At 38.0% G+C, this 12,490-nt stretch overlaps 1 protein-coding gene across 17 annotated transcripts in view; it reads left to right on the top strand.

Moving 5' to 3' along the window:
• mycbp2 (MYC binding protein 2) overlaps positions 1 to 12,490 on the top strand; it is a 227,685-nt gene that overhangs the window by 90,645 nt on the left and 124,550 nt on the right. For all 17 annotated transcript variants that reach the window (XM_063048487.1, XM_063048481.1, XM_063048475.1 and 14 more), the window contains 5 exons: positions 2,267 to 2,386; positions 5,896 to 5,977; positions 6,059 to 6,176; positions 9,412 to 9,616; positions 10,056 to 10,209. In XM_063048487.1, the coding sequence (XP_062904557.1) occupies positions 2,267 to 2,386; positions 5,896 to 5,977; positions 6,059 to 6,176; positions 9,412 to 9,616; positions 10,056 to 10,209 (679 nt within the window). The remainder of the gene's footprint in view (positions 1 to 2,266; positions 2,387 to 5,895; positions 5,978 to 6,058; positions 6,177 to 9,411; positions 9,617 to 10,055; positions 10,210 to 12,490) is intronic.

The raw sequence follows: 12,490 nt of genomic DNA, 5'->3' as shown, positions 1-12,490 counted from the left end.
CCCAGTCCTCTTTTATTGTCATTTAGTAATGCATACATTAAGAAATGATACAATATTTCCTCCGGAGTGATATCACAAAACACAGGACAGACCAAGACTGAAAAAACTGACAAAACCACATAATTATAACATATAGTTACAACAGTGCAACAATACCATAACTTGATGAAGTCATCCATGAGCACAGTAGAAGTTCAAAGTCTTTCAAATGTCCCACATCTCACACAGACGGGAGAAGGAAGAAAAACTCTCCCTGCCATGCCCGACCACAGTCCGTCCCTGAGTCATCTGAAAACTTCAAGCCTCCGAATCAGCTCTCCAACACCGAGTACTGAGCCATCTCTGTCCGAACGATTTGACCTCAATCTCGGTCGTCAACAGCAGGCAAAGCGGGGGATTTTGAGGCCTACCCTCCGGAAGATTCCCGACCACGCAGTAACAACAGCAGCGAATGAGCGTTTCAGAAATTTCTCCAGATGTTCCTCTGTGCTTTCACGTCCATTCTCCATCAAATCAGAATTGGCCATGGCCCCTATTTAATGGATATGATATCATTTTTCACAGGAGGGCTGTGCATGCGTGGTGCGCTGCTCTCTTTCCTCCCGCAGATTTTCATGTCTGCTTTTCCCTTCTTTAATAAGGGCTGAGTTTTTTTTTGAGTGTATTATCTTTAATTAGTTATAATTACCCTTTCAAGAAAAGCAGTAAAATTGAAGATGGTTGCACAGTGGCATGCAAAAGTTTGGGCCCCCCATTCAAAATTTCTGTTACTTGTGAATAGCTAGGCGAGTAAAAGATGAACTGATTTCCAAAAGGCATAAAAAGATGACACATTTCTTTAATATCTTAAGCAAGAAAAGTTTTTATTTCCATCTTTTGCAGTTTCAAAATAACGAAAAAGGAAAAAGGCCTGAAGCAAAAGTTTGGGCTCCTTGCATGGCAGTACTTAGTAACACCCCCTTTGGCAAGTATCACAGCTTGTAAATGCTTTTTGTAGCCAGCTAAGAGTCTTTCAATTCTTGTTTGGGGTATTTTTGCCCATTCTTCCTTGCAAAAGGCTTCTAGTTCTGTGAGATTCTTGGGCTGTCTTGCATGCACTGCTCTTTTGAGGTCTATCCACAGATTCTCGATGATGTTTAGGTCAGGGGACTGTGAGGGCCATGGCAAAACCTTCAGCTTGCACCTCTTGAGGTAATCCATTGTGGATTTTGAGGTGTGTTTAGGATCATTATCCTGTTGTAGAAGCCATCCTTTTTTCATCTTAAGCTTGCGCTTTTTTTTTTAACGGTTGGTCTGATGTTTGCTTCCAGAATTTGCTAGTATGTAATTGAATTCATTCTTCCTCTTTTTTTCTCCAAACATACCTTGGCTCATTGCAGCCAAAAAGTTCTGTTTTAACATCATCAGTCCACAGGACTTGTTTCCAAAATGCATCAGGCTTGTTTAGATGTTCCTTTGAACCTTTTGAAGAAAACGTTTAATTCAATTAAATACTAGCAAATTCTGGAAGCAAACATCACACCGACTGTATTTTAAAAAAAAGCAAGCTGAAGATGAAAAGAGGATGGCTTCTACAACAGGATAATGATCCTAAACACACCTCAAAATCCACAATGGACTACCTCAAGAGGCGCAAGCTGAAGGTTTTGCCATGGCCCTCACAGTCCCCCGACCTAAACATCATCAAGAATCTGTGGATAGACCTCAAAAGAGCAGTGCATGCAAGGTAACCCAAGAATCTCACAGAACTAGAAGCAAGGAAGAATGGGTGAAAATACCTCAAACGAAAATTGTAAGACTCTTAGCTGGCTACAAAAAGCGTTTACAAGCTGTGATACTTGCCAAAGGGGTGTTACTAAGTACTGACCATGCAGGGTGCCCAAACTTTTGCTTCAGGCTCTTTTCCTTTTTTGTTATTTTGAAACTGTAAAAGATGGAAATAAAAAGTTTTCTTGCTTAAGATATTAAAGAAATGTGTCATCTTTAACTTCATGCCTTTTGGAAATCAGTTCATCTTTTACTCGCTTAGCTATTCACAGTAACAGAAATCATGACTGGGGTGCCCAAACTTTTGCATGCCACTGTAACTAAATTGACTGCATCCACAAATGCCTGCTAATGGGAAAGTGCAAAAAGTGTCTTTTGGCTTTGTGATTAAACCAAGTTGCCATGAGTTATGGTTGTGTAAATATCAGATTTGGTTGTTACAATTAGTTTCTGTATTTTGATGTTGTGAATCAATGTGAAGTTGGATATTTATTTTCAGATGGTAATGGAGAAAGGGGGGATAAGGACACCAGCAAGATTACTACATACCCCCCAGGTGCTGTATGTCTTGACTACGAACTTCGAGCCATCCAGATTAGCTGTGGATTCCACCACTCAGGTATGCATACTCTATTGTGATTTAATAAATGGTGGGGGGGTGAAATCTTGTGTCAAACACAAGATTCTGCAGATGCTGGAAATCCAAAGCAACACATACAAAATGCTGGAAAAACTATGCAAGTGCAGCAGCATCTATAGAAATTAATAAACAGCTGTTGTTTCGGACCGAGACCCTTCTGGCCTCAACCTGAAGCGTCGACTGTTAATTCATTTCCATAGATTCTGCCTGACCTACTTAGTTCCTCCAGCATTTTGTGTGTGTTGCTCAAGAAATAATTACTATGTGGTGACGTGCTCAGGAAATTTGAACAAGCTTCGTATTTAGTAAATGAATTAGAATTGTTTATGGGTCGAGGACCACGTAAGACTAAAGTCCATTTTGTTCCCCATGCCCGAAGACTTAAGGGCATGATTTTTCAGTTAAATTTCTTGCTGGATGTTCAATTAACTTGCAATACTGTTGTGAAGTGTTTCTGTGAAATATTATTTGTGACATTCACCACCTAATTATGGGTGAGTTGTATTTGATCAGCTGAGCAGCTTGAATTTTATTCTACAGCTTCTCATTCTATCAAGTGTTTTGAATATTTTCTTTTATTCTCTTGGAAGTCCTTTAAGCTCTTTATAACCAGGATCTCTGATATAGACCCACTTCATTTTCTGTAACTAACTAGATGTAAACTTATTAATTCATTGTTGATTTCCAAATTGGAAGTTGTAGAAACATTAAAACGAAGACTAATGTTCACATTTTAGTTGTGTGCAAGAATCTTTAAAGCCATGTTAAGGAGTTATGTTCTTGGATAATGCACATTTAATAAACAATTGCAATTCTCCAAGGGAATTCATGTTAGTAACAATCCACTCATTTTATTAATTCCAGTGCCAAAAGTAGAAAAGCCCACAGTAATCACTGGAGCAGTTTGTTCTGTAAAATGTTTTAAAATTTAAAAGAACTTTTATTTTAAGCAAGATTTATATTTACAAATTAAGGGGGAAAAAGTCTTGCATATTTGCATGACCATTTTATGGACCCAGAAGAGAGCCAGGAGCTGTTGACATATGAGTAAAGTGGACAATCTCTGGCATGACTTTGGGAGACTGATATTTGCCTATTCCACCAAGCTGACTTTATCCTCTTAATCTACTGTATTATCATCTGCCTCACAGTTGATCAATTGGGAATTAATCGCTGTGCGTTAATGCCCAAGTCATTATTATTTATTAACATAAACAGTGCCCCAGTGCTGAATTCTGGGCTTTGCCACTGATTCTTCCCTCCAGTCTGACAAAGAGCCATAAAATACTCCTCTTACAGTCATTTAGCTAATTTCCTATTCATGCTGCAAGTTCCTTTTTGACTTTAGTCTGCATGGCAGGCATAACATGCACTACTTGCATTTCCTTTTGAATGTCCGCTATCATTTTCCCTAATTACCCTGCGACCTCATCGAAACAAATTAAACATGATTTGTCTTCATGAAAAGCCAGCATGTAGGTATTTATTAATCATTCCACACTTATCTAAGTATTTCATTTCTATCCTTGATTGTTTCCAGAACTTTTCATTGCTCACAGGGGTTAGGCTGATTGTCTTGTAGTGATTGTTCTTACAAATATGAAGTCTTTGTCCAGTTGTTTGGCACCAACATTTAGAAAATTATGGCCAATACCTCCTGCAATTTTTCCCCTTTCTTTCCTCAACAACCTAGAAAACATTTTATCTAGGCTGGGCAATCTATCTCACCTTCTTTGGTACCTATATTAATTTTTATCCGATCAGTATTTCAAATATACCTTCCTTTGCTGAGACTACAGGAGTATCATTTGTGTCAAAGACTGATGAAGGGTACTCTTTACCACTTTAGGCCATACCCTCTGTCTTTGTGTTGGCCTTGCTTCACCATTTACTGTTTATATACTTGTAGCATATTCCTGGAATTAGTTTTGTTTTCTGTCTTCTTTTCTTTGCACCTTTTATTGTTCCAGTGTGTTTTCCTAATCAGTCTGACTTTGCCTTGAGTTATCAATCTGCCATCTCTCGTAAACACTTTTTATTTTATTTTGCTGTCCTTTTGCTCATTCTGGAAGCTTTGGCTTTAATTATCCTACTATTGGTGAGGCCAAATTTGGAGTACTGTGTACAGTTTTGGTCATCGAATTATAGGAAATATGTCAACAAAATAGAGAGAGTACAGAAAAGATTTACTAGAATGTTACCTGGGTTTCATCACCTAAGTTACAGAGAAAGGTTGAACAAGTTGGGTCTTTATTCTTTGGAACATAGAAGGTTGAGGGGGACTTGATAGAGGTATTTAAAATTATGAGGGGGATAGATAGAGTTGGCGTGGATAGGCTTTTTCCATTGAGAGTGGGGGAGATTCAAACAAAAGGACATGAGTTGAGAGTTAAAGGGCAAAAGTTTAGGGGTAACATGAGGGGGAACTTCTTTACTCAGAGAGTGGTAGCTGTGTGGAATGAGCTTCCAGAAGAAGTCGTTGAGGTGGGTTCGAATTTGTCTTTAAAAGTTAAAATGGACAGCTATATGGACAGGTAAGTAATAGAGGGTTATGGGCTGAGTGCAGGTCGGTGGGACTAGGTGAGAGTAAGAGTTCAGCACGGACTAGAAGGGCCAAGATGGCCTGTTTCCGTGCTGTAATTGTTATATGGTTATTCTGCTATGTACTTAGTCTGCAGCTGAATCATCTCATTAAAGGCCACTCATTGCTCAGTTCTTCCTGTATAAGGCATTAGTCAGCACATTTGGAGTATTCTGAACATTTTTGGGCAGTATAAGAACAGATGTGCTAGCATTGGAGAAGTTCCAGAGGAGGTTTATGAGAATGATCCCTGGAGTGAAGGGCTAATGTATGAGGAGGGTTTGATGGTCCTGGGCCTGTACTTGAGTTAAAAGGAGGAGTTTCTTGTGACAGAATGTGGTGAATCTCTGGAATTCAATGCCAAGGATAGCTGTGGAGGGCAAAGCTATATTTAAAGTGTAATTTAATAGGTCAAAGGTTATGGGGAGAAGGCAGGGAATGGGGTTGACAGAAATTAAATGGAGCAGACTTGACAAGTTGAATGGCCTCATTCTATGGTTATTGTCTTTCTGCTGTATCTTTTTGATATTAGTCTTCTCTGTTTTTACCTTTTCCATAGCTGTTCTAAATTTGATAGCGTTTCGATAACTGTTCCCAAAACATTCCTCAACTAACACTTGGACATCCTCACTCCTTGCATATGGGCTGGAGATGTTCTGAACAAGAAGGTCCAAACGTTCAAAATGCTTCAAAAATTCCAGCCTCCCCCGCCACTCTGAATTGAGGACCCTTCGTTAGCACTACTCTGTAGATCTGTTCTCTCTTTCACCATCTGATTAGAAAATTAGTCTCTAGTAATTCCAATTATTCTGCATGAAATTGCACGAGTAATTTAACTTGTATAATTGTATCTTTTTGAGTAAAGTCAACTTTTATGTTACAATTTTTAATGGTTTTATAAATACAGTGATTCTAATGGAGAATGGTGATGTATATACATTTGGATATGGACAACATGGTCAGCTTGGACACGGAGATGTAAATTCAAGGTACGATATTAAACTAAAGTTTTGATTACAGTATTTTTCGTATTATTATGACTGCCGTGCTAAATACTATTTTTATTTCAGAGGGGCACCAACATTGGTACAGGGTTTACCAGCTCCTTGCACTCAAGTAACTGCAGGCAGTAACCACACAGCTCTTCTGTTAGCAGATGGACAAGTCTTCACATTTGGAAGCTTCTCTGTAAGAATCTATCATCATATTATTCAAATTCTAAATAATGAGAAATATTTCAATAAATATTCATGTAATTAATGTTTTAATTATATATTGATGTGTTTAGCAAAGAGCGTGATGTACGTGAATATATTTTTGCTTTATAATTAGGGTTAGGATAAATCTTAGTTTTTGTTTTCTCTTGTACTTTTCAAAAGAGATCTCACTTTACAATTGCAGTTTGTGCTCAGTTAATTATTCCTGGTTTTGTGATGAAATGTTAAGTATCATGTTATCAATATGGTTTGTGCTGCTGACATCTGTGTGATGTTAGCCTCCTCTATCTTATTGAACAAAAAAATAGCCTAAAGATAAAATATATTATTTGAGTTCCTAATGTGTTTCAAAAAAGTAATACCATACAGTTACTAATCTGATGTACTGTGTGTGATTCTGATACTTTTGTTTTCTGAGCCCATTTTCTTTCTTTCTGTTTCACCTTCCACAAGCTTTTCCCAATCAGAATCTGGTTTGTTATCACTGACATGTGACGTGAAATTTGTTAACTTAGCAGCAGCAGTTCAATGCAATAAATAATATAGAAGAGAAAAAAATAATAAAATAATAATGAATAAATAAGTAAATCAATTACAGTATATGTATATTGAATAGATTTTTAAAATGTGCAAAAAAAACAGAAATGCTGTATATTTAAAAATAAGTGAGGTACTGTCCAAGGGTTCAATATCCATTTAGGAATCGGATGACAGAGGAGAAGAAGCTGTTCCTGAATCACTGAGTGTGTGCCTTCAGGATTCTGTACCTCCTAACTGATGGTAATAGTGAGAAAAGAGTATGCTGTGGGTGCTGGAGGTCCTTAATAACGGACACTACCTTTCTGAGACACTGCCCCCTGAGGATGTCCTGGGTACATTGTAGGCTGGTACCCAAGATGGAGCTGACTAGATTTACAACCCTCTGCAGCTTCTTTCGGTCCTGTGCATTCCCCCCCCCCCCCCCATACCAAACAGTGATGCAGTCTGTCAGAATGCTCGCCATGGTGAATCTATAGAAGTTTTTGAGTGTATTTATTGACATTCTAAATCTCTTCAAACTCCTAATAAAGCATAGCTGCTGTCTTGCCTTCTTTATAGCTACATCGATATGTTGGGACCAAGTTTGATTCTCAGAGATCTTGACACCCAGGAACTTGAAACTGCTCACTCTCTCCAATTCTGATCCCTCTGAGGATTGGTGTGTGTTCCTTCATCTTATCCTTCCTGAAGTCCTCAATCAGCTCTTTCGTCTTACTGACGTTGAGTGCCAGGTTGTTGCTGCGGCACCACTCCACTTGTTGGCATACCTCACTCCTGTATGCCTTCTTGTCACCATCTGAGATTCTACCAACCACTTTAGACTACTATATCTCTCTGTTTTTCTTTAAAACCAAGATTGCTGACTTTCACAAGTCCTGCATGGGTTAATTTTTTTTATTTCTATTTGCATCTTCTATCAAACTTCAGGTTCTCATTCGTCCTCTCAAGATATATCAACTCATTTTCATTCCACAGTTTATCTGTTCTTGAAGTCTAATGTTGACTTTAAGATGTGCAAGTTTTATACCATTTGGAAATTTCAGAATTGTGTGTAATTCTCCAAGCACAACCTATGGAGGTATACCAAATTCACCAGTAGTCCTAGTTCTAAATTGTGGGGAGCAAGCAGGTATGCTTTTTGGGCTGAAGGGAGGTCAATTGTTTACCTCCCTTTGGTCCAGCAAGCATATTTTTTCAACAACTGTTTTCAAACATGGCTGTTTTGTGTTTACCTTGCCATTATCCTTTTATTATTTCTTCAAATGAAACCAATAATAACTCCAGGTTTTTTGCATAATTTTCAAACTTATTACCCATTACTCCGTTGGCATTTAGGGCAGCAATGAAGGTCCTCCATCTCTATCAATGTTCAGGACTTCCTTCATCATGCCAGTAGCTTCCTCTTGGTTTTCACTACCGTCAGACATACAAGTTCTGGGTAAGACTCAGGAATACCATCGCACTGACTTGTAGAAGGATTCTTCATTGCTATTTCCATGGTAGTTTTGTTTTACCAGCCAGCTTTGTTCACCCTGAGCTGAACCCCCGAACCTGGAGGACCAGTGGACTGCCCTTAGTCTGGCCTCTATCCTTTGACCTGTTTGGCGTGTGTGTTCCTACCAAGAGCCAAAGCATTAAGCTCCGAATCCAGCCAACATTGCTCTTTGGGTTATTAGGACACGAAAGCTTCCAAACCATGACAAGTTTGAGGTCCCCTAGGAAGATAATTTTTGAAGCTCAAAGTAAATTTTATTAACGAAGTATGTAGATATCACCATATACAATTCTGAGATTCATTTTCCTGTGGGCATACTCAGCAAATCTATAGAAAAGTAATTATAACAGGATTAATGAAATTATCAACCAGTGTTGAAGAGGACAAACTGTGGATATGCAAATATAAATAAATAGCAATAAATAATGAGAACAGGAGATAGAGACCTTAAAGTGAGGTCATTGGTTGTGGGAAACATCTCAACGATAAGTTAAGTGAGTGTAGTTATCCCCTTTTATTCAAGAACCTGATGGCTGAGGGATAGTAACTGCTCTTGAACCTGGTGGGGCGAGTCCTGAGGATCTTGTACATTCTATCTGAGGCAGCAGCAAGAAGAGAGCAATACCTGGGGATCACTGATGATGGATGCTGCTTTCCAATTATAGTGTTTCATATAGGTGTGCTAAGTGGTTCTGCGGTGTTTACCCGTGATATATTGGGCCGGATCCACTACCTTTTGTAGGATTTTCCGTTTAAAGGCATTAGTGTTTCAATACTAAATCCAATGTTCCTCACTGATCTAATAGTTTTAATTTAAAGTTTTCTTCCAGGTAATTAGTTTCTCGAATCTTATCAATCTTCATTCTGAATCTCCTCTCAGTACACCTGATTCCAATCCTTGCTTCATCACTCCTTCATTTGTCAGTTCTTTGTCTAAACCTCACCTTTAACAACTTCACTTTATCAGTGTACTTAAACTTTACTCAGCAAGCAAGGCTTTTTTTAAAAAATCTTCCTTATTTTTGCTGTGGCTTGTCTACTTTTAAGAAAGTATTTTCCAGGAAGAGCCTGTGAATCCACTATTGACTAAAAGAGCTAAATATTGTTAATTATGGGTGTATCTGTGGAAATAAAAACAAGGTATTTTACTCAGTATCACTTTCCCTTTTAGAAAGGGCAGCTTGGTAGACCAATTTTGGATATGCCTTTTTGGAACACAAGACCATCTCCTATGCCAAATATAGGCTCAAAATATGGTCGCAAGGCAACCTGGATAGGTGCAAGCGGAGACCAAACTTTTCTGCGCATTGATGAAGCACTTATCAACTCGCATGTTCTATCAACTTCGGAAATCTTTGCCAGCCGAAGCATAATAGGTAAGTCCAATTACACTCTATGAATTTTAAGTAGTGAATTTTTAAAACTCAAATGATCATTGTCAATTTATGTTGTAGTTTCAGATAGTAAACTTGATCTAATTATCGCCTGTATAGTAAATCACAAAGCACAGAGGAGCCATTTTGAGTAAAATCAGATGGTTTTTTAAATTAGTGAATTCATTACTCTGTTCATTTATCCATGTAGTGTCTTTTTTTTCAATATTCAGATGCATTAATAGAAGCAATGTGAGTAGAGAAAAAATAAATTATACTCATTTTCCTTTTTCGTCCCAAATCCCAATTTTTTTTGGGAATGATTTTTGAATTCAGTAAGGATTTTCATATTTCAATTGTTGTAATTCAGTCGTATCCTATAACTTTTGATAAGATCTAAAAATTTAACCAAATGTGTGAACTAGAGTGTTTATTCATACAGGTTTGGTTCCTGCATCTGTAACTGAGCCCCCACCCTTTAAATGCCTGTTAATCAATAAACTGGACGGAAGCTGTAGGACATTTAATGATTCGGAGCAGGAAGACTTGCGAGGATTTGGAGTTTGCTTGGATCCTGTGTATGATGTAATTTGGAGGTAATGTTGCAATATTTTCCTGCCAAAGAACATCCGAGAACAAAGATGTAAAGTCATTGTCCATCTGGCGAATTTATCTTGTTCAATTCACTTGGTAACCTTGGATTCAGAAAATAGTTTGGTGTACAGTTTGATCATATAGAATATTTCGTATGCATTGAACTTACTAATGCTTTATTTATTGAAACTTGTATTAAAAATACAAAAAAAATTTAATTACTGCTTCTCATAATCTGTGGTCATCAAACATTACTTTGAAGCCAATGAAGTATTTTTATAGCTTGTTATTCTTGAAAGAAACAAAACTTAGTAACCAACATTTATGCAGCAAGCTTCCACATGTAAGTGGTGAAAATGCTTGCGGTTAAGTATTATCAAGGATAGCAGAAGGACTTATGCTGATCTCAGAAAATAATCCATGGGATTACTGACTGCCTATGAGATCCAATTTAAAAATATAGTACTTTGGCACAATGGAGCAGCTAGAAGAACTACTGCCTTGTAGTGCCATAGACCCAGGTTCAGCCCAGCTCTCTTGTGATGACTGTATGTTCTCCTATGACTGGGTTCCCTTTAGGTGCTCGGGTTCCTTCAAATATCATAAATACATGCTGGTTGGTAAGTTAATTGGCATTGTATATTGCCCCTAATATGTATGTGTGGTAGAATCTGTGAGCAGTTGACAACAAAGTCAGGATAATGAAAAGAAATGAGATCACAGTTGGGTTAGTGTAAATAGATAAGTAATCATTGATACGGACTTGGTGGGTTGACGGGCCTAATTCCAAGCTACCTAACAGAAATTGGGTAGTTTATTTAAGAGCATGTTAGAAAATTATACTTGTGGTTTGTAGCAGAGTCAAATGTTCATAAAATGGGCTTATTTGCATGCCACTGCATACGTAACTTGGTATGAATCGATTAGGTCAACAGTTATAATTGTTCAAGCTTCTAAGTGGCTTTGTGTAATAAAGGCCCACTTGATCCCTTTGTGTAAGGTTTTACAGTGAAATTTATCTTTATAATAGTGAAGGTTAGAGGTCTATCAGCATGCACAATTGAATTGATTTGTGTAAATACTTCCAATAAAATTATTCAATGCATTTTAACATTTTATCTCTATATAGCATTCTTTATTCATAGAGAAAAGGTAGTTTTAAAAATGGTTTGCAATTGGATAAGCATCCAGCATTTAAAATATATCCAAGCCTGTATTATCACACAACAGGAAGGCTTCTGTTTTGCTAGATTTTGTGCTAATAGGAGATTTTTGCACACTGATAATAAATTTTACTCTGACAAGCAAATTCTTCAAAGTATGAATATGTTACCATATATCACCTTGAGATTCATTTTCTTTCAGGAATTTACAGGAAAATAAATAGAACTTATGAAAAACTATACATACAAACTGCCAGATTGCCAAACTACCAACACACAAAAGGAGAACTGTTAAGTTTTGCCCAGGATAGCAGAAAGAATTGTGCTGATCTCAGAAAATAGTCCATGGGATTACTAATTACCTCTGAGATCCAATTGCAGACATCCCACCTCTCCCGGAAGTTCCAGGAGTCTCCCGCATATTAATAGTGGCTCCCTGATGCCCACAAATTATATACAATGTCCCGGAAATTGATTTTTTTGAGAATGAGCGTGAGAGAACGTGTGAGAAAGAGCGAGCGCAAGAGCAAGAAAGCAAGCGCGAGAGAGCGAGTGAGAGAGTGCGCGCGATAGAGAGAGCGAGAGCAAGAGCGAGAGAGTTCCAAAAAAAAGTCAGAGTGGCAGAGTGTTCCAAAAAAAGAAAATATAAAATGTACGTCACCCCAGACTACACTAAAGTGTACCCCTGCCTAATAGGGGTCAAACTAATGACAGTGTTGCTCACTGCACTGTTTGCAACAGTGACTTTTCTATTGCCCATGGTGGGTTAAGACTGTAAAAGACATTGTTGAGGTGAGTTTAACAGGTGTCAATCGTTCATTAGCATAGCTAACGTTATTTAAACTAGCTGGCCAGCTGCTAAGGAGCTACTCTATTGCAGACATCCCACCTCTCCCGGAAGTCTCCCACAAATTGATGGTGCTACCTCCCTGAAATGGGTTTTTGCAAGGTGGGATGTCTGCAATTGTAGAATCATTTCAGAGTTTACTGAAGTTATCCACACTAGTTCAGGAGCCGAATGATTGTATGGTAATGATTGTCCCTCAGCCTGATAATATGGTAGTAGCAAGAAGAGAGAATGGCCTCTGTGATGGATGCTGCTTTCTTATGGCTGCACTCC

This window comes from Mobula hypostoma, chromosome 5, assembly GCF_963921235.1.
Source record: "Mobula hypostoma chromosome 5, sMobHyp1.1, whole genome shotgun sequence".
Classification (NCBI taxonomy): Eukaryota; Metazoa; Chordata; class Chondrichthyes; order Myliobatiformes; family Myliobatidae; genus Mobula; species Mobula hypostoma.
Note: the sequence above shows the minus strand (reverse complement) of the source record. Positions and strands in the feature narration are given on the sequence as shown.